Here is a 24,753-nt window from a genome sequence, read left to right on the forward strand (position 1 = left end):
AGTTAATGTGGAAGCTGACAAGCTGTAAGCTTGTTCAGCCTGGTAGTGAGGGCTTGTGTATATATAGTATAGTTAAAGCCAAGATACGACTAGGTTTTTTGTTTAACTGTTTTTGTTCTGTTTGTTTTTTCTGCACACTGTACAGCACCTGTAAATAGACTTTGTATATAGCACCAATAAACACTGCACTGTTTTTCACTTATCCTATGGACTTGGTATCTGTGCCTGCTCATCCCAGGGAGCTTGTGAGATAGATTGTGTATTGTAATCAGACATCGTTGACAATTTATAATCTTAAACCACAAAATTTCCCCAAAACCTCCCAAAACCTCCCAAAACCTTAATAACCTCCCACACCCCTTTTAGCCAATTACCTATCAAGCTTATAAAATCCCCCCAGTTACAGAGGTTATACAAAGGTGATACAAAACATGTTACATTTGTGACGCAAACAATAACTCCTTAACAAGACCACATCTATCACACCTCTTGCTACAGCGAGTGTCAGCAAATGTCAGTTTATCATGTGGCCTAACCTGGCAGGTGTTTGTACAATGTACAGACATTGCTATCTTGATATAAACTTGTGGTTACATAACATCTGCAAACATCGACAAAAACATCTCTTTTACTTGTCTAAGCAACTTCTCCTAATTATAGAGGAACCCTAACTATTTGCTGCATGAAAACATTTGCTCAAGATAACCTATATATATGTGTAACCATCATGCTGTATCAATGTATATCAATGTATATATTGTGGCTGATATATTAGACTATATATGTGTATACATATTGGCAATTTCCCCACAGTGTTGAAGTTAAAAGAATGTTGGAGCTAGATGTCATTGAGGAATCCAATAGTGACTGGTCTAGCCCCATTGTGTTAGTCCCAAAACCGGATGGTACTTGGAGGTTCTGTAATGACTTTAGGAAGCTTAATGCAGTGACAAAGTTTGACACATACCCAATGCCCAGAGTAGACTAACTTATAGACCGACTAGGCAAGGCTCGCTATCTGACCACTTTGGACTTGACAAAAGGTTATTGGCAAATACCCCTGACTGGTAGCGCCAAAGAGAAGACTGCATTTGTGACCCCTGAGGGTTCCTTTCAATATAATAAAATGCCTTTTTGGTTGCAAAATGCCCCTGCGACATTTCATAGGACCATGGACAGGACCCTAAGACCTCACTGACTAAGTATGCAGCAGCCTATCTAGATGACATAGTGGTACATAGCACTGACTGGGAGTCTCACTTGCCCAGTGTCCAGGCTGTCCTTGATTTCCTCTTCAAAGAGGGGTTTATGGCAAATCCAAAAAAATGTGCCATTGGTCTAGAGCAGTGGTTCTCAACCTTCTAGGGCCGTGACCCCTTGATAACATTTCCCAAGTTGTGGGGATCACTAACAGTAAAATTATTTTCTTGGCGTGGGTTGTCAGCACCCAAGGCAAGACAAGTAATTTATGCCCCTAGCCCGCAGTCCTTTTAATAGCAACTATAATCGCACCCGCTATATCTCATAACCTCTCAGTAGCCTCAACTGAAAGGGATGATGATATAGCAAAGGGACCTTGTAACACGTCTGCCAGCAGCACACCACTAGCTGTAGAGTATAGCAGGTGAATTTATCTGCCCCAACTGCTGTAGCAAAAATAAAAAAAATACACTCCCTGCCACCCACATGCCCAGCATATAAATTACAGCTTGTCAAAATGTCTGGCTTTACAACTCCAGCCTTTCCATCTGGTGGATTCTGCTTTGGTCATTGCACTGCTTTCCATGACCAACCAATCACAGGTGCACACCCACCAGACTATTTCTATTAAAACTTTTTTTGAGCCTTTTTTTTTACAATGGTAGGGGCAGGGCTTGAACTTCCTTACTATCTACGGTACACCCAACCCACTACTCTGGGGACCTCCAGCAGCTCTTACACTTAAGCACTTGCACTGCCTATCCTTCACTACAGGGTTGGGGGACTAAACTGGGTACCTCCACCCTAAAGAACCCCTTTCTTTAACATATATAACTAAATATTAACAAATTATCAAGAGTTATTCACTGACCCATTTCCCCCCCTTCAATGCTAAGATCAGGTATGGTCCTATTTAGTAAATTCAGTAACTTAGTCTTTTCTTGCATTATCAATATATTATTACTGATTGGCTGTTTTGGCTTACTACCACAATCTATAATTTCCCTATGCTGGGTTGCAAAACTTTTCTGCTAGTGGTAATTATTCAGAATAAGCATCACAACTGGAGATACAACAATAAACTGTAAATAAGATGCTATTTTTAATATAGTTACATGTATTTAATGTTTTTTCAGGAGAATACAGTAACTGCACACAATCATGAAAATATATTAAAGTGGTTGTAAACCTCTAACAAGAAATATGAACAAAGCAAATCCCTCTAGAGCTAAAAAAAAAAAAAGTGATGGAGAGGGAGCACACAGCCTGTGATTGACAGCCTCAGTGTGGTTCTTGTGTGTTGTGTGAAAGGGGGGGTGTGCATTCCCTCCACTTTGAATGGCTGTAGAGAATAAACAGGTACAACTTATGTAGGAGGATTTGTTTTAATCTCAGTGTATCATCTGAGGTCAGTCACGTCACTGGGTAAACATAATGATTTACAACCACTTTAGTGCCTGGTAATTGGAGGTGCACAAAATGTGCCTTTAAAAAATACAAAAGGTACATGGATACAAAGAAATGGTGAACTTGCTCTAACTTAAAACTCACAAACAAAAAACCGTTTGCTTGAGCAATTCTCATCATTCCACCCTCCATCATCCCACATTTCCACACAGTGCTCATTTCCACGACGGTTGCTGGGTTCACCTGCGCGCCAGTTGAAGTATTTGATGGCTTCTCCAGACAGGTCTCTAAAATCACCCTCTTTCTGCAAGTCATTTATACCCATGAATGTGTGCCGATTGACCTTCTTGCGGAGGGAGAAGATGGCTTGGTTTTCTTCGGGGGTCCGGGGTACAGCCAACTGACCTCCACCATTGGCACAGCTGCTTCTGGCATCAGAATAAGTGGCTTCAACACCATTTATAATATAGAATTTGTTGCCACTTCTAGCAAATTCTTTTGTAAATGAAAGAGCTGTAATAGTGGGAAGAATAGGAAATAATATATATTTTTATCACACGACTTCATGGAACACATAGCAAACAGTAACATCTGCCACTTTCTATTAGGTTAAAGGAATTCTGTAGGTGAACAACTGTGGCGGCCGGGAGCCTCTTCTCTCCTATATTTCTGCAGTCTAAGGTCTTCTGACTTTAAAAAGACCAATGCAGGGACCATACTGTAGCTCTGCATTGGACATAAGGACTCTGAGGAATAGGAATGAGCTTCGAGTTCGAGTCAAACTCATGTTCGACTCGAACATCGGCTTTTCAGTTGTTCGCCGAATTGCGAACATTATGGGTCGTTCGCGCCAAATTCGAGTGGCGCGTCACGGCCCATAATTCACTGCAGCATCGCAGTGCATTGCTGGCTGATGACTGGCCAAGCATGCACTATGACCCGCATGCTTTGGCCAATCACAGCGCGGTAAAAACGGAGAGCCATAATTGGCCAAAGGCAGGGTGGCTTTGGCCAATTATGGCTCAGGGGGTTTAGTACACGCTCAACACTAAGGCCGCCTGCGTGGCGGGCTTGTGCAGTGTGTTCCGGGTGCTGATAGAGAGAGTGTCATTTCATTTGAGTTAGCGCAGGCAGGCGAGTCAATTAGCTGCAGTTACAGTGTATGCAGTATATATATACAGTGGGGATCGAAAGTTTGGGCACCCCAGGTAAAAATTTGTATTAATGTGCATAAAGAAGCCAAGGAAAGATTTAAAAATCTCCAAAAGGCATCAAATTACAGATTAGACATTCTTATAATATGTCAAAAAAAGTTAGATTTTATTTCCATCATTTACACTTTCAAAATGACAAAAAACAAAAAATGGCATCTGCAAAAGTTTGGGCACCCTGCAGAATTTATAGCATGCACTGCCCCCTTTGCAAAGCTCAGACCTGCCAGTGTCATGGATTGTTCTCAATCATCATCTGGGAAGATCAGGTGATGTCAATTTCAAAGGTTTTAAATGCCCAGACTCATCTGACCCTCCCCCAACAATTAGCACCATGGGTTCTTCTAAGCAGTTGTCTAGAAAACTGAAACTGAAAATAGTTGACGCTCACAAAGCTGGAGAAGGCTATAAGAAGATAGCAAAGCGTTTTCAGGTGTCAATATCTTCTGTTCTGAATGTAATTAAGAAATGGCAGTCATCAGGAACAGTGGAAGTTAAAGCAAGATCTGGATGACCAAGAAAAATATCAGACAGAACAGCTCGCAGGATTGTGAGAAAAGCAATTCAAAACCCACGTTTGACTGCACGATCCCTCCAGAAAGATCTGGCAGACACTGGAGTTGTGGTACACTATTCCACTATAAAGAGATACTTGTACAAATATGGTCTTCATGGAAGCGTCATCAGAAGAAAACCTCTTCTACGTCCTCACCACAAAAATCTGCGTTTGAACTTTGCAAATGAACATATAGACAAGCCTGATGCATTTTGGAAACAAGTTCTGTGGACCGATGAGGTTAAAATAGAACTTTTTGGCCGGAGTGAGCAAAGGTACGTTTGGAGAGGAAAGGGCACAGAATTTAATGAAAAGAACCTCTGTCCAACTGTTAAGCATGGGGGTGGATCAATCATGCTTTGGGGTTGTATTGCAGCCAGTGGCACAGGGAACATTTCACGAGTAGATGGAAAAATGGATTCAATAAAATTTCAGCAAATTTTGGATGGTAACTTGATGCCATCTGTGAAAAAAGCTGAAGTTAAAGAGAGGATGGCTTCTACAAATGGATAATGATCCTAAACACACCTCAAAATCCACGGGGGATTACATCAAGAGGCGTAAACTGAAGGTTTTGCCATGGCCTTCACAATCTCCTGACCTCAACATAATTGAAAATCTATGGAAGACTTTTGTAAGGAAGAATGGGCAAAGATACCATAAACAAGAATTGAAAGACTCTTTGCTGGCTACAAAAAGCATTTACAAGCTGTGATACAGTACAGGGGGCAGTACAAGATATTAACTCTGCAGGGTGCCCAAACTTTTGCAGACGCCATTTTTTTGTTTTTGTCATTTTGAAAGTGTAAATGATGGAAATAAAATCTAACTTTTTTTGACATATTATAAGAATGTCTAATCTGTAATTTGATCCCTTTTGGAGATTTTTACATCTTACCTTGGCTTCGTTATGCACATTAATACAATTTTTTACGATCCCCACTGTACATCCCAGGTGTTGTGTGTGTGTGTGTGTATATATATATATATATATATATATATATATATATATATATATACTGTATTCAGTTTAGCTAGATCCGTTCCTGTTATTCTCTTCCTAATATACTGACAGGCAGGCAGTTGATTGCGGTAGCTGCAGTAGTTTCAGTCAGTATACTGTATCCTGTGCACAGTGTGCAACTAAAGCTAACTGCAGACAATTGCTGGTGTTCTCTTCCTAATAATACCACAGGTACCCATGCCATTTTTCTCAATAATTTTCATCCATATTGCCGGGACCAGACATGACATTAAAGCCGCAAGCAGTTTTAAATGACTTTTATTCCTTTAGAAATGTCATTTTGTCCAGGGACAGTTCTAAACACGGGAAACACGTGCCACTTTACAGGCATGCTGTAGACACCTCCCAGGCACGACATTTAAAGGAATATTTCACTTTAATTTTTTCACTTTAAGCATCATTAAACTCACTGCTCCTGAAAAAAATGCAGTTTTTAAAACTTTTTTTTGCATTGATACATGTCCCCTGGGACAGGACCCAGGTCCCCAAACCCTTTATAGGACAATAACTTGCATATTAGCCTTCAAAATTTTGATTTCTGACATTCGAGACCCATAGACTTTAACGGGGTTCGAAAGTTTGTGCGAACTTTCGGTCCGTTCGAATGTTCTGATGCAAACCGAACCGGGGGGTGTTCGGCTCATCCCTACTGAGGAACAGTCCACTGCCAGAGCATGGGGGAGCAAAGGGTTGGGTAAGCAAAACTGCTGGGCTTTAGGCTTGTTGTACTCATTGTAAGCATTTGTATTGTTTGGTCTGTAGACTGCTCCTGACTAAGAGCTGTGATCTGCTTCAGCAGCAGAGATTCGATCTCCAATCCTTTTAACTTGTCTTTCTCCGCTGAAGAGTCCAAAGCAACTGTCTTTTCTACCTACCTACCGATTGGCCCCAAACACAAGATATACATTACCCAGGTGAAAGTGACCTCAGTATAAAGCATCCAGCTAACCTTTTCCCTGCTTCTCAAAGTTTGATTGCAGATCTCGTATCCGTCTATCCATACCAGCCATTTGCAATTTAAAATTTTCGATTGCTAAGAAAAGAGTTGACATAATTAAAGTGAATATATTACATGCTAAATCATTAGATTCTTTCTTCAATATGCTCAGGAGTAAAAATGTAAAATATGTCTACTTCTTTTTGGTCAGGAGACATAAAGAATTAAGAAGAAACTTTTCATTCCAATTCATTTAATTGACCAATGGCCAAAACAAAGGAACATTTCCACTATTTTACTCAAAGTAGAAACCTCCTATAGACAAGTCTAGTCCATCAAACATTGAATAAGCTTAACTATTATTCCATTTGGCTTTAGGGGTTCCCATGATTGACCATTGTATGGACTGCATGTGTTCCTTGGGCTTCAACAGTGAAAGTATAAAACCACTTTGCAGTTTTGTTTTTTATTCCTGAACATACTTATAAATACTAATGGGTAGTTGCTTTGCTCAGTTTATGGTCCACCAAAATAAAAATAACCCAAAAGCAATGTCTTGGATGTTCTGCCAATGAGATCTCTGGGCCAAATTCTCAAAAATCCTGCCTAACTTAACTTTCAGCAGTTAAGTTACACAGGCGTTAAATTTCTACCTAAGTGCCCGATCCACAAAGCACTTACCTAGAAATTACACGCCGTGTAACTTAAGTGCCTCCGTCGCAAGGCGGTCCTCCTCTCCGGGGGGCGTTTACAATTTAAATGAGGCGCGCTCCCGCGCCGGCCGTACTGCGCATGCGTGTGACGTAATTTTCCCGACGTGCAGCGCGCGAACGTAATTTACGCCGGGCTTTGTGGATTGCGACGGGACAATAAAGTTGCGACGGGTGAAAAAAAACTATGCGCCGGGAAAAAAAATAAAAAAATTACAGCGTCGCTCGGTATGCATTCCTGAGAGGGAGAACTCCATGCCAATTTTCAAATAAAAAACCGTCATGGGTTCCCCCCCCAGGGGCATACCAGGCCCTTAGGTCTGGTATGGGTTGTAAGGAGACCCCCCTACGCCGAAAATTCGACGTAGGGGGTCCCCCTACAATCCATACCAGACCCGTATCCAAAGCACGCTACCCGGCCGGCCAGAAATGGGAGTGGGGACGAGCGAGCGCCCCCCCCTCCTGAGCCGTGCCAGGCCGCATGCCCTCAACATGGGGGGGTTGGGTGCTCTGGGGCAGGGGGGCGCACTGCGGGCCCCCCCACCCCAGAGCACCCTGTCCCCATGTTGATGAGGACAGGACCTCTTCCCGACAACCCTGGGGCCGTTGATTGTCGGGGTCTGCGGGCGGGGGGCTTATCGGAATCTGGGAGTCCCCTCAAATAAGGGGGCCCCCAGATACCGGCCCCCCACCCTAAGTGAATGGATATGGGGTACATCGTACCCCTACCCATTCACCTGGAGGCAAAGTGATAGTTATTAAACACACAACACAAGGGTTTTTAAAATCATTTATTAGTCTGCTCCGGAGGCCCCCCCTGTCTTCTTTAGCTCTAATACCAGGGGGGCTTCTTCTTCCGCTCTCCGGGGGTCTTCTCCGCTCTCCGGGGGTCTTCTTCTATCTTCGCCGCTCTCCGCTGTTGACTCGGCGCACCCCGGTTCTTCTCCAGCTGTCCGGTGCCTTCTCCTTCAGCGCTGGCTGCCTGCTATCTTCGTGTGTTAGCTCAATTACTAACAGGCAGCCAGCGCGGTTTTCTGTGACATCATGTTCTTCTCTTCTCTTCTCCCTTCTTCCGATGTTGACTCGACGCCTCTTCTCACTGCAATGATGGAAGCGCGCCTTGCATCCCATTTATATAGGCATCACCGTCCCATCATGCTCCGGTAGGTACCCACGTGGTGGGTGCCTACCCACATGCACCCACCACGTGGGTACCTACCGAGCATGATGGGACGGTGATGCCTATATAAATGGGATGCAAGGCGCGCTTCCATCATTGCAGTGAGAAGAGGCGTCGAGTCAACATCGGAAGAAGGGAGAAGAGAAGAGAAGAACATGACGTCACAGAAGACCGCGCTGGCTGCCTGTTAGTAATTGAGCTAACACACGAAGATAGCAGGCAGCCAGCGCTGAAGGAGAAGGCACCGGACAGCTGGAGAAGAACCGGGGTGCGCCGAGTCAACAGCGGAGAGCGGCAAAGATAGAAGAAGACCCCCGGAGAGCGGAGAAGACCCCCGGAGAGCGGAAGAAGAAGCCCCCCCTGGTATTAGAGCTAAAGAAGACAGGGGGGGCCTCCGGAGCAGACTAATAAATAATTTTAAAAACCCTTGTGTTGTGTGTTTAATAACTATCACTTTGCCTCCAGGTGAATGGGTAGGGGTACGATGTACCCCATATCCATTCACTTAGGGTGGGGGGCCGGTATCTGGGGGCCCCCTTATTTGAGGGGACTCCCAGATTCCGATAAGCCCCCCGCCCGCAGACCCCGACAACCAACGGCCAGGGTTGTCGGGAAGAGGTCCTGTCCTCATCAACATGGGGACAGGGTGCTCTGGGGTGGGGGGGCCCGCAGTGTGCCCCCCTGCCCCAGAGCACCCAACCCCCCCCATGTTGAGGGCATGCGGCCTGGCACGGCTCAGGAGGGGGGGGCGCTCGCTCGTCCCCACTCCCATTCCTGGCCGGCCGGGTAGCGTGCTTTGGATACGGGTCTGGTATGGATTGTAGGGGGACCCCCTACGTCGAATTTTCGGCGTAGGGGGGTCTCCTTACAACCCATACCAGACCTAAGGGCCTGGTATGCTCCTGGGGGGGAACCCATGCCGGTTTTGATTTTACAAATTGCCGTGGAGTTCTCCCTCAGGAATGTATACCAAATGCCGTCGCTTGAATGGGCTTTTACAAGGTGTTACTAACTTTCCACATTGTAAAACCAGCCCTAGTTTTGCGCAAGCAAATCGGAACTTACGCAGAAATCACAATGCTTAAAAGCGTTGTGGATCTGCTTAAGTCCTCATTTGCATACGCAAAGCTGCATTTCAATGAGAAATGCCCCCAGCGGCGGATGCGGTACTGCATCCTAAGATCTGACAGTGTAAGTGTCTTACACATGTCAGATCTTCTGCCTAACTTTGGAAAAAGCCTTTTGAGGATGGTTTCCAAAGTTAGGCACAGAGATAGGCAGGCTGAACAGCAGTTCCGCCTGCGTATCTCTTTTGAGAATTTGGCCCTCTATGTCATAATTCCCAATTCTGATCCTTTCCCTCTGGGAGTTTTGGGTGTTTCTGCCACCTGTAGTGTTCCATCTTCTCCTGTTACATTCTCCATAATACAAATCCAGCAGCGGTGGTGGGAGCTCTTCATAATAGCAGCAGCAGAAGTGCATACCCAGTAACTCAGAGATCTCACCAACGGAGTTCCGAGAGATGGATAACAGTGTCCAGGGCTTTACGTTCTAGCATTTACCAATCACTAAATATCGGATTTTTTACTTATTGGTTACATTATTTCTAGGAGCATGGTATGTGACACACACTCTTTAATCATTACGATTGGGTTTTATATATTTACCTTCAGGTGATTTGACACAAACAGAGGGTTGCAGGGACAATCTCCCTTTCCTGACTCTACCCCCCGTCAGCCCACAATGGTTAACGCCTCCTCTGGAACCCACAGAACCACCTCTTCCTAGCTAAATAAAAGACAGCCCCACTGAAGCAAGTGTTCTTTTTTTTTTGGTCTTGCTCCAGGCTACCTGTTGATTGCAGTTGGTAAGTACTTTGGTTGTTGCAAGTATATCCCCCTACCACACAGCCCCTCCAGGTTCAGCTTCTCCTGGAGTTTGAAGACCCTGAATGTTGGAGGGTAAACCCTCTTGAAATTGGGTGCCCTGTGTGCCGGGCCATGGACAATGTTGCTTAAACAGCATAAATATTCTACCGGTGTGGTATAAGTAAGCTTTGCAATGTCACTATTGGCCTGTTCCTTAGGGTTTTCCCTGTCTTGTATAGGCAGCGTTCCACACTTCTCTCTTGGCTTTGTTTTCAGTCTGAGAACGGTGGTGGATGATGTCACAGAGGGCAGGGAGATGGAGCAGCGCGGGGTAGTGACCGCCAGTCACCAAGCAGCAGCTTAAACAGACTTGTTGCTCTTTGCTCCCCTCCTGTGCTGTTTGTTCCTGGTGTTGGACAGTCTGCCAGTGACAGCCCGTCCATAGGGGGCGCCCGGGCGCTGCCCTCCCCCCCCTCCTGTAGTCATAAAAAAACGGGCCCTTTTAGACTTTAAGAATGTCGTTCTGCAGTGCTGCCCCCTCTGGCTCTTGCATTGCATGAGTGTATGTTATTGTGGCCAGCTGCCGCTGGTCTATTCAGATGGCCGGACCTTGGGCGCCGGCTACCTGAATAACGGCAGCTGGTTGGCTGTGCGGAAGTGCCTATCAGAGCCAGCGGATAGGCTTTCCGAGTACAGCCCTCGACTCCCGGATGTCTTATCCTCGGAACGTACGGGGGGTGCGTTCCTAGGATAAGACTGACGGCCGTCTCAGTCAATCAGGTTCACCGATTATGGTTATCGGTAACCTGATTGGCTGAAGCGTCATTGAGGGCGGGAGAGAACATCGAGGGACGTGGAAGCAGAAAGGTAAGTGCATTTTACAGGGCACAGCGGTGACAATGGGCACAGAGGCGACAAAGGGCACAGTGGCATCAATGGGCACAGTGTTGACAAAGGGCACAGTGGCGACAAAGGGCACAGTGACATCAATTAAAGGGCACAGTGACATGCACAGTGGCAACAATGGGCACAGTGGTGACAAAGGGCACAGTGGTGACAATGGGCACAGTGGCAACAATTAAAGGGCACAGTGACATGCACAGCGGCAACGATGGGCACAGTGCCGACAGTTAAAGGGCACAGTGGTTTCAATTGGCACAGTGGCGACAATTGAGGGGCACAGTGGCTGTGTTTGATGGCATGGCACAGTGACTGTGTTTGATGGCATGGCACAGTGGCTGCGTTTGATGGCATGGCACAGTGACTGCGTTTGATGGCATGGCACAGTGGTGCGAATTGATGGCATAGTGACTGCATTTGATGGCATGGCACAGTGGTGATAAATGATGGCACAGTGGCTGCGTTTGATGGCATGGCACAGTGGTGACAATTGATGGCACAGTGGCTGCGTTTGATGGCATGGCACAGTGGTGACAATTGATGGCACAGTGGCTGCGTTTGATGGCATGGCACAGTGGTGACAATTGATGCCACAGTGGCTGCGTTTGATGGCATGGCACAGTGGTGACAATTGATGGCACAGTGGCTGCGTTTGATGGCATGACACAGTGGTGACAATTGATGGCACAGTGGCTCTGCAATCTTTTTTTTCTTTGTTTGCGCCCCCCCCCAAAAAAAAAAATTGAGCACCAGCCGTCACTGCAGTCTGCCATTTTTTTCTCACATTCTGTGTCTCCTATCTGCCTCTGGAAGTGTTGTCTAGGCAGACTTGCTGCTGCTTCTAAAGTAAGTGGACGATAATTGCATGATTGCGCCTGGTGCACTGAGGAATTGTGCCATCCAGGATATCTCACATATTGGTAGTGCGGCACCTAGCAGCGTGTACTTTTAGCGGCATTTGGTCTTTTGGAACTGGCCCCACCAGGACACCGTTCAAGCTGCTAATACAGCGTTTGGTTTTGTATGCGGTTGCGCTTATCCACAGACTATTCAAGATTGACCTTGATTTTAAGCCACGCCAGGGCCCACAACTACCTGTGTCTACATTGTATTTGAGATTTACCTGGTGCACCCCCATATCCTTAAACAATAGTGTTGGTCTGCTGCTACTGTGGGTCGGCGCCTAGGCCGGTGGTCTTCCCCTCATGTGAGGTGGCTGCTCTGCTGCTGTACCACTTGGGCATGAGCAAGCTTTGATACCCTCTTTAGCACCTTTAGTGAAGCTCCTGAAAAAGCGACTTTTCAGGTTGCGAAACATGTAAAGCCGTTTTAACTCTTCAAGGACTGTTTTTGGAATATCAAGGAGCAAATACCCATCTCAGAGAGGGCTTTGTTGTTGAAGTGTGTCATATAGCCCCACAGGAAGTATATAACGGGTACTCCCTTTGGGTGAACTAATAGGTCTTTATATGTTTTATTAAAAATGTATTGTATACATATGTATTTATGTGAACCATTAAAAACGTTGTAAAATTGTATACGTGCCTATAAAGTCCATGTTTCCTTTACTCCCAATTCTATCAATTTACTAGGATGTGGCACATATATATTCAGAGGGGCAGATCCTCAAAGAAATTATGCGGCGTATCTCTTGATACGCCGCGTAATTTCGAATTTTGCGCGTCGTATCTTTGTTTTGGTATCCACAAAACAAGATACGACGGCATCTGTGTTAGATCCGACAGGCGTACGTCTAGGTGGCGTTCACGTCGTAATCCGCGTCGAGTATGCAAATTAGCTATTTCCGACGATCCACAAACGTACGACCGGCCATCGCATTTTTTTTGCGTTGTTTACGTTCGGCTTTTTCCGGCGTATAAATAAAGGTGCTATATGGTGGCGTACTCAATGTTAAGTATGGCCGTCGTTCCCGCGTCTAATTTCAAAAAAATTACGTCGTTTGCGTAAGTCGTCCGTGAATGGGGCTGGACGCCATTTTCGTTCACAATGCAAACATTGACGTCCTTGCAACGTCATTTGGAGCAATGCACCCTGGAAGTTTTTACGGACGGCGCATGCGCAGTTTGTTCGGCGCGGGGACACGCTTCATTTAAATGAAACACGCCCCCTACCCGCCCAATTTGAATTCTGCCGCCGAGAGATACACTACGGCGCCGTAACTTACGGCGCAAATTCGTTGAGGATTCAAACCAAAGCCAGGTAAGTTACAGCGGCGTAGCGTATCTTACATCTGCGCCGGGCGCAGTGTATGTATGTGGATCAGCCCCAGAGTGTTTTGATTACCACCCTAGGGCATTGTAATCAACCTCAATTTACAGAAGAGAGGGAGTCCAAAGCAACCCAGGAAGCATGATAACTGCTATATTGTGTCTTCTACAGGAGAGAACCAGGAGATTTTCCTGGACCAAAGCCCTACCCAGAAAGAGGAAGAGCCGGGATGGGCAACTGCAGTAATACTATTGAAAGAAAAGCAGGCGAGGTACAGTGTGTGCTCAGGTCATGCAGCAAACACCTAGTTTGGGAAGGCACACTTGGCACCACAAAGGGGAGGCATCCAATCTTAATAACTCCAGCCACTGGAAGGTGATACTCAGAACACTTCTTACAGGTGTGTAGACGTTAAAAAATGCACTAAAAAGCATACCAGATAGGTGTGATCCTTGCCTAACAGTTTAACTTTAATACTAAATAAAATTAATGTAATATATAATTATGTAAGCAACAAATGACTTGGCATATTACCTGGAGCCGCGCTGTCTCCTCTTTCCCCTTTGGGTCCTGGTGGTCCTGTCAGTTATAGAACATTTAATGAGAGAGTTAATTAAACAAAACCCATACAGTTGAAACTTTAAATTATCTGTGCAGTAGAAGGTCAAAATAAATTTAGGCCTATAAATATCTGTTGGTTGAAGATCATTATTTTAAACAAAGGTGTTGATGACAGTCTGTCTATTTACTTTCCACTAATGAATGTGTGAGGGTGTCCAGGCACGCCTGTACCTACAGCCCAATAACTGTATATCTGCAGTGTGAAGTCTAAGGCACTGCTGCCCCTGACTGTGTCACAGAGAATGTGGATTGAGATTTGGAGGCTCTGACATAAGAAAGCAAAGCCCTGCCTCTTCCAAGATTCTGCTGTTTCATCAGATGTTCCATCGCCGCCATCTTTCTGCAACCCGTGCTCCTCCAATGTAAGGATACAGCAAAAAGGGGGCAAGTGGACATCTTTTGACAACTACCGAAGTGGATATATATATGTGTGTGTGTGTATGTATGTATGTATGTATGTATGTATATATATATATATATATATATATGTATGATTCTCACATATTTTTCACACATATATTACACATTTTAAATGATGTCTCTAAAGTCTCGTACACACGATCAGTCCATCTAATGAGAACGGTCCGAAGGACCGTTGTCATCGGTTAACCGATGAAGCTGACTGATGGTCCATCGTGCGTTCACACCATCAGTTAAAAAAACGATCGTGTCAGAACGCGGTGACGTAAAACACAACGGCATGCTGAAAAAAACGACTTGATTCTGAGCATGCACGGATTTTTAACCAATGGTTTTCCATACTAACGATCGGTTTTGACCTATCGGTTACCAGTCCATCGGTTCAATTTTAAAGCAAGTTCTCATTTTTTTTACCGAAGGTTAAATAGCCTATGGGGCCTACACACGATTGGTTTGAACTGAAGAAAACGGTCCTTCAGACCGTTCTCCTCTGGCGATCCAATCATGTGTACGCGGCCTAAGTTGTACACTTGCTTTTTAACTATTTCAGCATATAGCTTTTTAATCATTATCTTCCCAGCTGACACCGCTAATTGTGTCTCAGAGTGGGTTAATTGTATCCCCTATATAAATGTGATGTGACTGTTGGAGGATCAGCTGATGAAGAAGGCAAGGCTGTGCCTTCGAAATACATTCTGATTGGCCAGACAGCGTGTGGGCGGCTCCCCAGTTTGACAGCCCTGGACCACTCCCACCCAGGGACACACAGCCGACGTCTCCATGAGGCCTACTGAGGCTCCAGCTGTGGCTAACACACGGCGCTTGTGGATCCCTCAATAGAGACTTCCCGGCGGTCCTCCATTGTCTTACAAATATAAACCAAGTTATTCAGCCCTCCTCACTTGAACTATTGTAATTTTTATTTCTACCGGTGAACCCATTGGGGAGATTCCTTCTAACTAGACATGTGCAGAATTTGTTACTTTTCACTTCGGATTGATTTGTTAATTTACTAATTTTGTTTTGTTAAGTTCGTAACAGAATTTGTTTAGTTAAGTTTATTCATTTTCCACCGGATTCAAATGTTTCCGAAAATATTCAAATTCATTGTGACGAATAGCTGGTTCTATTCTATTCGAAGTTCGAATATTGGAAGACGGCTATATTCTTTCTATTTTTTTCTATTCTATTTCTACCTTATTCTATTTTATTCGAAATTAAAAAAATTGATTTGATTCTATTCTATTTTCTATTCTAATATTTTATTTTCTATTCTTTTCCTTTTTCTATTCTATTCATTTTTTTTATTTTCCATTCTATATAACGTTATTCTCTTTTATTAAATTCTTATATATTCTATTTTATTATTTTATATTTATTTCTATTTAATTCTATTTGTTTCTATTCTATAATGCAGCCTAAGTAGGAATCGTTATCTTATTTCACGTTTATACCTTACTGTATTTATCCATTTCAAATTTGAATTCATTTTCAAATTCATTTTTGAATTTGGATGATTTGTTTTTGTTTTTTATTTCAGATTCCTTCAAATTCATTACTATTGTATCACGTCCACGTAGGGCTTGCTGTGTGTTGACTTTTTAGGCTTTCCTCTGATTACCTGTAGCGAGTTGCTAGGGGTTTTCACGTATCCACCCTTACTCCCGCTTGCTCGTTACTTAATTAACAGTCCAGGGTATTTGTTTTTTTGTATATTTATTTGGAACTTGGATGGGAGAAGAGAATAGTGGGATACTCCAACTTGAACTATTCACAGTAGATAAGGACAACTCTCCCTTGGCCTTACTAGAAGATTTGTGGAAGCAGACACACTTTGTTTTTTTACCACACATATATATGGAAGAATTAAGTCTTCTTGCCCTCTCTAGCAGCAGACTTGATACAACTACTTTATATTCAGGATACTATCTGGCATCCCCTTGACTGACACCCATTCACTGACTCTTCTAGATATAGATGAAGGGGTGGCCCTCACAGGACAGGCCCAAAAGAAACAGATCTGTACTCACTGGCAGAATCAGATCCTTGCTGGTGTCTCCCTCCTAGTCAGCTCAGCGGGACCTCTGGGTTTAGCTCCTCTCTGACTTCAGGCCCTTGGGTTGACCCCCCCAGGGCGTACAACAGCATCCATGGAGGAGGGGCAGCTGCCCCCTCCCTCCTGGACCATGCTCTCTAACTCAACTCCTGAGCACATGTGCCCTTTGGCATTTATACAGTTTACCAGCATGCAATGCGGCACCTTTCCTCTGCCAGGGCTGTAACAATGCCTGTGCCCTCACCAGGGGTGTTTCTAGGTGGAAAAAGGCCAGGGACTTTAACCCAGAGGTAAAGCGGGGGGGGGGGGAGTGAGGTGGGATGGTTGGGGGCGGGCTTGGGGAGAGTGATAGGCTCACTTGCTTAACACTGATCTACCTGACCTGCCATGACACATACACTGACCTGCCTGACACATGCACTGACCTGCCTGACACATACACTGACCTGCCTGACACATACACTGACCTGCCCTGACACATACACTGACCTACCCTGACACATACACTGACCTGCCATGACACATACATTGACCTGTCTGACACATACACTGACCTGCCATGACACATACACTGACCAGCCATGACACATACAATGTCCTGCCTGACACATACACTGACCTGCCTGACACATACACTGACCTGCCCTGACACATACACTGACCTGCCATGACACATACATTGACCTGTCTGACACATACACTGACCTGCCATGACACATACACTGACCAGCCATGACACATACAATGTCCTGCCTGACACATACACTGACCTGCCTGACACATACATTGACCTGCCCTGACACATACACTGACCTGCCCTGACACACAAACTGACCTGACTGACATACATGACTGACCTGACTCACTGACTGACATACATGACTGACCTATCTGACATACAGATTATTGCTGCTCAGTGCTCAGCCTTACCTGTAGTGTGTGAGTACACTCATCCCATGCCCCCGGCATTCCCTATCACTCAGACAGCCCTGCAGGCACCAGGCAGCCAGAGTCAGGATAGAAGAGCCGCCGGAGATCTCCCAGTGCCCAGAGTGGCTGCAGTGTCATTCCTGCCTCCACCTGGACCCGGCAGCGCCTATGATGGATGTCACACGTCCTGCTGTCTCAGCATTGGACAAGCGTGACGTCCATCATAGGAGCCGAGTCTCAGAGGTGGGATTTTTTTGTATGTCACTCGGCCGCGCTGGCGGGAGATCGTTCCCTGTTGCTGCGGCTTGGGGCTAATAATGCATTTAGGGATTTTGAGACCTGGGGCTTTTTGGGGGTACACTCAGGGTTCCAGCCCCCATCAGCCCCCTCATCCCGACGCCCGTGGCCCTCACTTGCCAGGACCCCTCCCACTGTCCAATAAGCCTCCCTATTGGACCAGTGTGGGACAGTCAGACAATATGAGCTGCACCTGAGAACAGTGAGCAGACCTAACCAATAGATCAAACTTGGCTCAAACTTGTGTTGCATACATACGGTCACACAAATCTTGTCGGGAAATTTCAACCGTCAAGAACGCGGTGACATACAAACACGTTCGTCGAGCTGAGATCAATGAAGTTCAATAGGCAGTTCGGCTCTTCTGCTTGATTCTGAGAATGCGTGTTTTTTTGCGCGTCTAAATTGCATACAGACAAGCGGATTTTCTGATAGAAACTTTTTCCGTTGGAAAAATAGAGAATATGCTCTCAATCTTTGTTGGCAGTAATTCCGTCAGAAAAACTCAGATGGATCCTACACACAGTCGGAATTTCCGACAAAAAGCTCACATCATACTTTTCTTGTCGGAATTTACGATCGTGTGTACGCGCCATTTGAGTCTTAATTTCCTTCATGTACAGAAACAATATGTTCCTTATTTACCTGAAGGCCCACTGCTTCCTCCTTCTCCTTTTGGACCTGCTGGTCCGGAAACCCCTTGTGTACCAGGTGCTCCTAAAAAGCCATGCAATACAGTGACCAAATGAATTGAAGATAGAACAACATATAGGATAATATATTTTATACAACAAGAATATTACAACAAGGATTTCTAAAATAGTATTTACCAAAAAATCTTAAAAGCAAACTACAAATTCCAGGACCCCATAACAAAACGTTGGCTGCCCCAATCCACCCCTAACTCTAGTTTGGTGGCCAGTGAACTATGTTGCAGATCTAATGATAGCCATTTTTAAAACATTACCAATAGAATAAGCCTCCCATAAACATTGGGGTCTAAGGGTCTATATTGCAGACCTAGAAATAGCCTCCATGTATTATATTTACTCTAATATGAGACTCTTAAAAATTATGTAAGCCCTAAAAATTCTCTTTTGGCATGTTCAAAATGCAATTTAAAGTGGGAGTTCACCCGAAAAAAGAATTTAACATTAGATTCATGCTCATTTTGTCATGGGGAATCTGGTATTTTTTTAAAAAAACGAAGCAGTACTTACCGTTTTAGAGAGCGATCTTTTCCGCCGCTTCCGGGTATGGTCTTCGGGACTGGGCGTTCCTATTTGATTGACAGTCTTCCGACAGACTTCCGACGGTCGCATACATCGCGTCACGAGCACCTGAAAGAAGCCGAACGTCGGTGCGGCTCTATAGGGCGCCTGCGCACCGACGTTCGGCTACTTTCGGAAAATCGTGACGCGATAGATGCGACCGTCGGAAGCCTGTCGGAAGACTGTCAATCAAATAGGAACGCCCAGTCCCGCAGCCCATACCCGGAAGCGGCGGAGAAGATCGCTCTCTAAAACGGTAAGAACTGCTTAGATTTTAAAAAAACTACCTGATTCCCCTTGACAAAATGAGCATTAATCTAAGGTTAAAAATTAACATTTCCGGGTGAACCTCCACTTTAAAGTGTTTGATCTGTTCAGCAAGGCAAAAATGCTGGTTGATTATGTAAGAAATTCAAAGCTGTCCCGTGCACATATCCTGTGTTATTTCAAGGAGACTAATTAGCCCTCCTAGTTGTTTTCTTGGGACTACAGCATGATTTGTTTCTATGTTGTGGATAATAAGAGAGTGGGGAGGCTTGAGTAGTTTATCAAAAGACAGCTGGGTAGGACTGACATCATTCAGTCCACACACTTGCTGTAAGTGGTCATCTACAGATATGTTTTTTCTGCTTGCACAGTCTTTGCAGGGAATACATTTGGGGAAATGTGTATGCATTGCAGAGATGTACTGCTTGTGTTTTTTATTTGCAGTGAAATACACTTTAAATAAAGATGCCCCTATTTTCCCATTGACCTTGAATATACTGTAGCTGCCAAATGGCCAATATTTTAGACCTAAAATAGCCCCTATTTACCATATTATCCATAATAATAGCTCTCATAAACACTGATGCTCAAGGGCCTATTTTGCACACCCAGACCCTTTACCATACCTCTAATATACCTAGGCCCCCTATATTGAAAACCTAGTTATACCAGTTCACATTCAGCTATAGTACATATATTCTTTTCTGAGGTTTACTTTAAAGTAATACAAATCATTCATGTAAGCACAGAGGGTTCACTTTAATTAAGTTCCCAGTTACCTGTTGCCCCATTGGCTCCTCTTTCCCCTTTTGCCCCAGGTGGTCCGGCAACTCCTTGTAATCCAGGAGGGCCTAATTAGTCAAGAAAGAATAAAAGCTTTAGTTCAACCTGCTTAATTTTTGACTTCCCTGGTTCCTCCTGCACCCTCAACCAGTTTCTAACAAGACCTGTACCCTCAAAACCCTCAAAAAAATGTCAAGGCTGGGCTCAGCCCTTCTCAGAGCAGACCGCTCAGCTGTCGGTTAATTGCCAGCTCCAATCTTTTCCACAGTGACTCACCTGATGACGATATCCTGTTTGTCAGTCCTGCTGGTTACTTAAGCTGTTCAGTCCCTTTCTGCCTTCGCCTTGGTCAACACATCCAGAGACTCTCTCCTGTGTACCTGTTGAAGACTTGCTTGGCTGGCGTCCCTTCTGGTTCCTGATGCTGCTTGCTGTTCCACTACGCTGTTCTCCAGTTTCCTGATTTCCTGGCCTGTCCTGTAGTACGCTGATCTCTGGCTCCCTGACGTCCTGGCTTGTCTGACTATTCGTTCCGGTTACCGAACTCTGGTTATGATTTGACTATGTTGCTCTGTTTACCTTTTACTATTATTATTATTATTATTATTATTATTATTATTAAACAAGTGTTATTTTTAACTACACTTCTGTCTCTGTCTGATTCATGGTTTCTGACAAAAATCCCTACAGTTGCGCAAGTAGTGAGAAGGAAGAGGTCCTTACAGACTGACTCTAACCTGTCTGGGAACCACCACTCATTTCTTAAAAGATCAGAAATAATATGTTCATCTCTAATAAAAATTTAAATACTAATTAAAAATTATCCCTTCTGATAGTACACATTATAACCAATATGCAGGTGCAATATGATATGTCTTGGTTGTACAGAGATACATAGGGTTAGGTACAATCCTCCACTCACAGCAGTCAAGCGGTGTTTGGACTTGCAGGATCGGGATAATCCAACGTTTTTTTGTGTGTTGTCCATTTGTAGCTTTTTTTTCTTTACATATACTATGCACTTCCTGCCTGAGAATATTAACCTAATAAATAAATGGCATTCTATGTAGTAAGAATCCATACTCCCAAAGATTGTTGCATTACGTCACCAGTGCCTGTATGTACTTTCAATACAAGAAAGGAGACTGTACAAATGTGCAAGACCGAAGGTACTACTAGATTTCAGCTTTAACTGCTTTACTAATGTAGCGCCTCCTTACTTTCAGTATGGGCACTACGCTAAAGTTAGTGGGGAATGGGAGAGTTATTTTGCTCCCATTCACAATTTTCTAAATTTTGGGCTGCTGTCTTTCCTGAACTTTCCTGTAGGTCAGTCTGCGCTCCATGGGTGTTGATTCCACCCCTGGGCGACAGGTGACGCTAGAGGGGTTCTGGCAGAGCCGCTTTTCCCCAGCAGCCAATTAGAGGAGTTGTCCCTCGCGGAGCATGCTGGGGAGGGGTATATCTGTGGCAGACGCCATTTTTCTGCGTCCTTCGCGGGTTCCAGGTTCCAGGTGCGGCACCCACCTTCAGGGTGTGCGCATCCAACAGACCCCGGTGATGGCCTACCAGGCTGGGGTCGCATTCTATGTGGAGTTCCATGTTCCTGAGAGGGGCCCTAGTGACTCACTGGGTCCCCAGTTCTATTGAAAGGATCCCAGGCTGGATGCCGTTCGATGGGGGGGGTCGGCTTGAGGAGAACCCGGAGGCAGGTTGTCCAACAGGGCTTGAACGAACCATCGGGGATCTGGTGACCAGAATGTTGACAGGTACACTATTGCTGTCATCCGGTGACTCACACTTAATCTACTGGGAGGATTCACTCAATCTCAATTTGTTCATTTAGCTCATTTAAGTAATTGGCCTGTGGCAGAGGCCTAGAGCCAGGTCTGTGGCAGAGGCCTGTTCCTCCCAGCAACACAAAGTGACACTTCGGCTGCCAGGCTTGTGGGCACTTCACCCACTCTGGCTATAGTGGCGACGAATGGTGACTACAATTATTGTGCTACTGAGAGCAGGATTGCTCTTTCTATATCCAGGCCTGATACCGCAAAGTTCTCTATTGCTTCATCAACCTTTTCCTTCCTTCTGCATGTTGATGTTGGCTATGTTGGGCCTAAAATAAAGCATTTGAAAACCTTCCTTCATGTACTGGACATTCGCTCACTACTTTATTCATCAGCTACACCCCTAGACAACTTTGAGGTAACTTAATATGCCGATCCCAACAACAAACCAGCGGCTCCTTCCGGGGTAGCGCTACACTAACAAAAGCCTCAAAATGTACACACATGTGTGAGTCAGATCAGCTGGTCTCCTTCCCACCAGACAGCTCTCTATAGAGTCTCAGTCAGACAAAGAGTCTGAAAGCAAACATCTCCTGCTGTACTTTTTTTTTTTAAAGACCCATAGTGCTTTGCGTCATGAGTAAACAATTGTAAACCAAAATTTGAAAAATTAAAACTAATTTGACCTAAAACCATTATAGTTTCTTATTACTGAATATCTTGTCACATTTCACCTGTTTTTAACCAATGAAGACCACTACTGTACACCTTATAGCATGAAGTCAGTTCTTGAATAGGCAGGAAATCTATTATGTTTTTCTACAGTTCAGAGATTACCTGAAGCTCCTCCACCTCCTGTTTCTCCCTTTGGTCCTGCTGGCCCCTGCTCTCCTCTTGGTCCAGTTTGTCCAGTTTGTCCCACTGGTCCAGGTAGACCTGGTTATAGAATACATTTTAAGAGTTAAAAGCTGACCCCTCCTCAGATATATTGTTTCATGTTAAGCAGGAGCTTAACTACTGATTATAGGACCCCAGGGCAAAATGTTCATGAGGCCCACCAGCAACATTTTGATGGGGCCCCTTAGTGACCTAATACACAAAATACATTTTAGTTCACACAAACACAATTTAATCCATATTTATTTTTTACAAAATAAAAGAGGTACTGTCTAGTAAATAGATTCCAAACATGTCAAGCCTAAAAACTAAGAACGCCTCTGAAAGGGAAAATGTGGAAGTCAAAATTATCAGTAGGTAACTACAACTCATGAGTTTATGAACCATTAATGAGGAACCTTGTGCATTCTATGCTCTCCAAGAACATAACAGTGGTCAAGCAACCCTACAGCTGCCCAAATCACTTTTAAACAAAAAGCTCAGAGCCTGCTGAGCAAAACTGAAACAGTTTAACCACTTGCCGACCGGCTCACGCACTTATACGTCGGCAGAATGGCACAGCTGTGCAAAGCAACATATATATATGTTGCTTTGAATTTTGCGCCCCTACCGCAAGCTCCGTGACCATGCCCACGGGACCTGCGGACTCGATGTCTGCCGGTGTCCCGCGATCGTGTCACAGAGCTGCAGAACAAGGGGATGCCTGTGTAAACAAGGCATTTCCCTGTTCTGCCTTGTGACAGGCCACTGATCTACTGCTCCCTGTAATCGGGAGCAGTGATCAATGTTGTGTCACTGGTAGCCCAGCCACCATACAGTTAGAATCACTCCCTAGGACACACTTAACCCCTTCCTAGCCCACTAGTGGCAAACCCCTTCCCTGCCAGTGTCATTTACACAGTAATCAGTGCATTTTTATAGCACGGATCGCTGTATAAATGACAAAATAGCATAAAAAGTGTCCGATGATAATGTCGCAGTCATGACAAAATCGCAGATCACCGCCATTAGTAGTAAAAAAAAAAAGAATAATAAAAACGCCCTAAAACTATCCCCCATTTTGCAAAACAAACAATATACGCTTATGCCGCATACACACGACCGTTTTTAATGTCATGGAAAAAAACAAAGTTTTTCTCAAAGTGATTCTTGTCAAGCCTGCCTATGCAACACACGATCGTGAAAAAAATGCTCAAGCAAAGCGCGGTGACGTACAACACGTACGACGGCACTATAAAGGAAAAGTTCCATTTGGATGGCGCCACCCTTTGGGCTGTTTTTGCTAATTTCGTGTTAGTAAAAGTTTGGTGAGAGACGATTCGCGCTTTTCAGTCTTCGTGCTTTTCAGTCTGTTACAGCGTGACAAATGTGCTATCTCCATTACAAACGCGAGTGTTCCTGTCTTATCGCTTGCTTCTGAGCTTTTTTCCCGTCGTTAAAGCCTACACGCGACCGTTTTTCACAACGTGAAAAACTACAACGTGAAAAACGACGAGAAAAATTAGAGCATGTTCTAAATTTTTCATGCCAATTTTCCACGTCGAGAAAAATGGTCGGGAGCCTACACATGATCGTTTTTAATGACCAATTTAAAAATATATATTGGACAAAGCTAAGAAAAAAAAAAAATTATATACTTTTTGGGGATATTTTTTTATAGCAAAAAGTTAAAAATATTGCTTTTTTTTCAAAATGTACACTTTTTTTTGTTTATAGGGCAACAAATAAAAACCGCAGAGGTGATCAAATACCACCAAAAGAAAGCTCTATTTGTGGGAAAAAAATGACGTCAATTTTGTTTTGGTACCACGTCGCACGACCACGCAATTGTTAGTTAAAGCGACCCAGTGCAGAATCGCAAAAAATGGCCCGGTCATTGGGTTAACCACTTCAAAATTTGGATGTACTGGACATGATAAAAAAGGTTAAATTATGTTATTGTTTTTTGAAGAACTACAAACAGCTCTTTTTAACGGGACACTCTAGATAACCTTTTGTTCAGGAAGACTGCATTAGTCATACAGGGTACATTTCGGTGCTGGCCAGAATCTCTGAGGACAATAAACCTACACTAAAAAGAAGTAGTCAAATTCTTCTTACTGCACGACCTGCAAAGGGGATCTGTGACCGGTAACAACAATTCTGAAGGCTCTTCCTGTACTATTGACATCAGCTCTTCTTGATTGGAAATGGCTATTGTTA

General features: G+C 44.4%; 1 protein-coding gene across 1 annotated transcript in view; it reads right to left on the reverse strand.

The window, feature by feature from the left end:
* Positions 1-2,280: 2,280 nt before the first annotated feature.
* Positions 2,281-24,753, reverse strand: part of LOC120909335 (pulmonary surfactant-associated protein D-like) — a 29,586-nt gene continuing 7,113 nt past the window's right edge. Inside the window, exons 3-8 of the mRNA XM_040321089.1 lie at positions 22,492-22,590; positions 19,864-19,935; positions 18,192-18,263; positions 13,757-13,801; positions 6,348-6,431; positions 2,281-3,120 (exon numbers count right to left, since the gene is read on the reverse strand). Of these exons, the coding sequence (XP_040177023.1) occupies positions 2,741-3,120; positions 6,348-6,431; positions 13,757-13,801; positions 18,192-18,263; positions 19,864-19,935; positions 22,492-22,590 (752 nt within the window). The 3' untranslated portion in view covers positions 2,281-2,740. The remainder of the gene's footprint in view (positions 3,121-6,347; positions 6,432-13,756; positions 13,802-18,191; positions 18,264-19,863; positions 19,936-22,491; positions 22,591-24,753) is intronic.

The sequence above is a fragment of the Rana temporaria genome, chromosome 8 (genome assembly GCF_905171775.1).
Source record: "Rana temporaria chromosome 8, aRanTem1.1, whole genome shotgun sequence".
Lineage (NCBI taxonomy): Eukaryota > Metazoa > Chordata > Amphibia > Anura > Ranidae > Rana > Rana temporaria.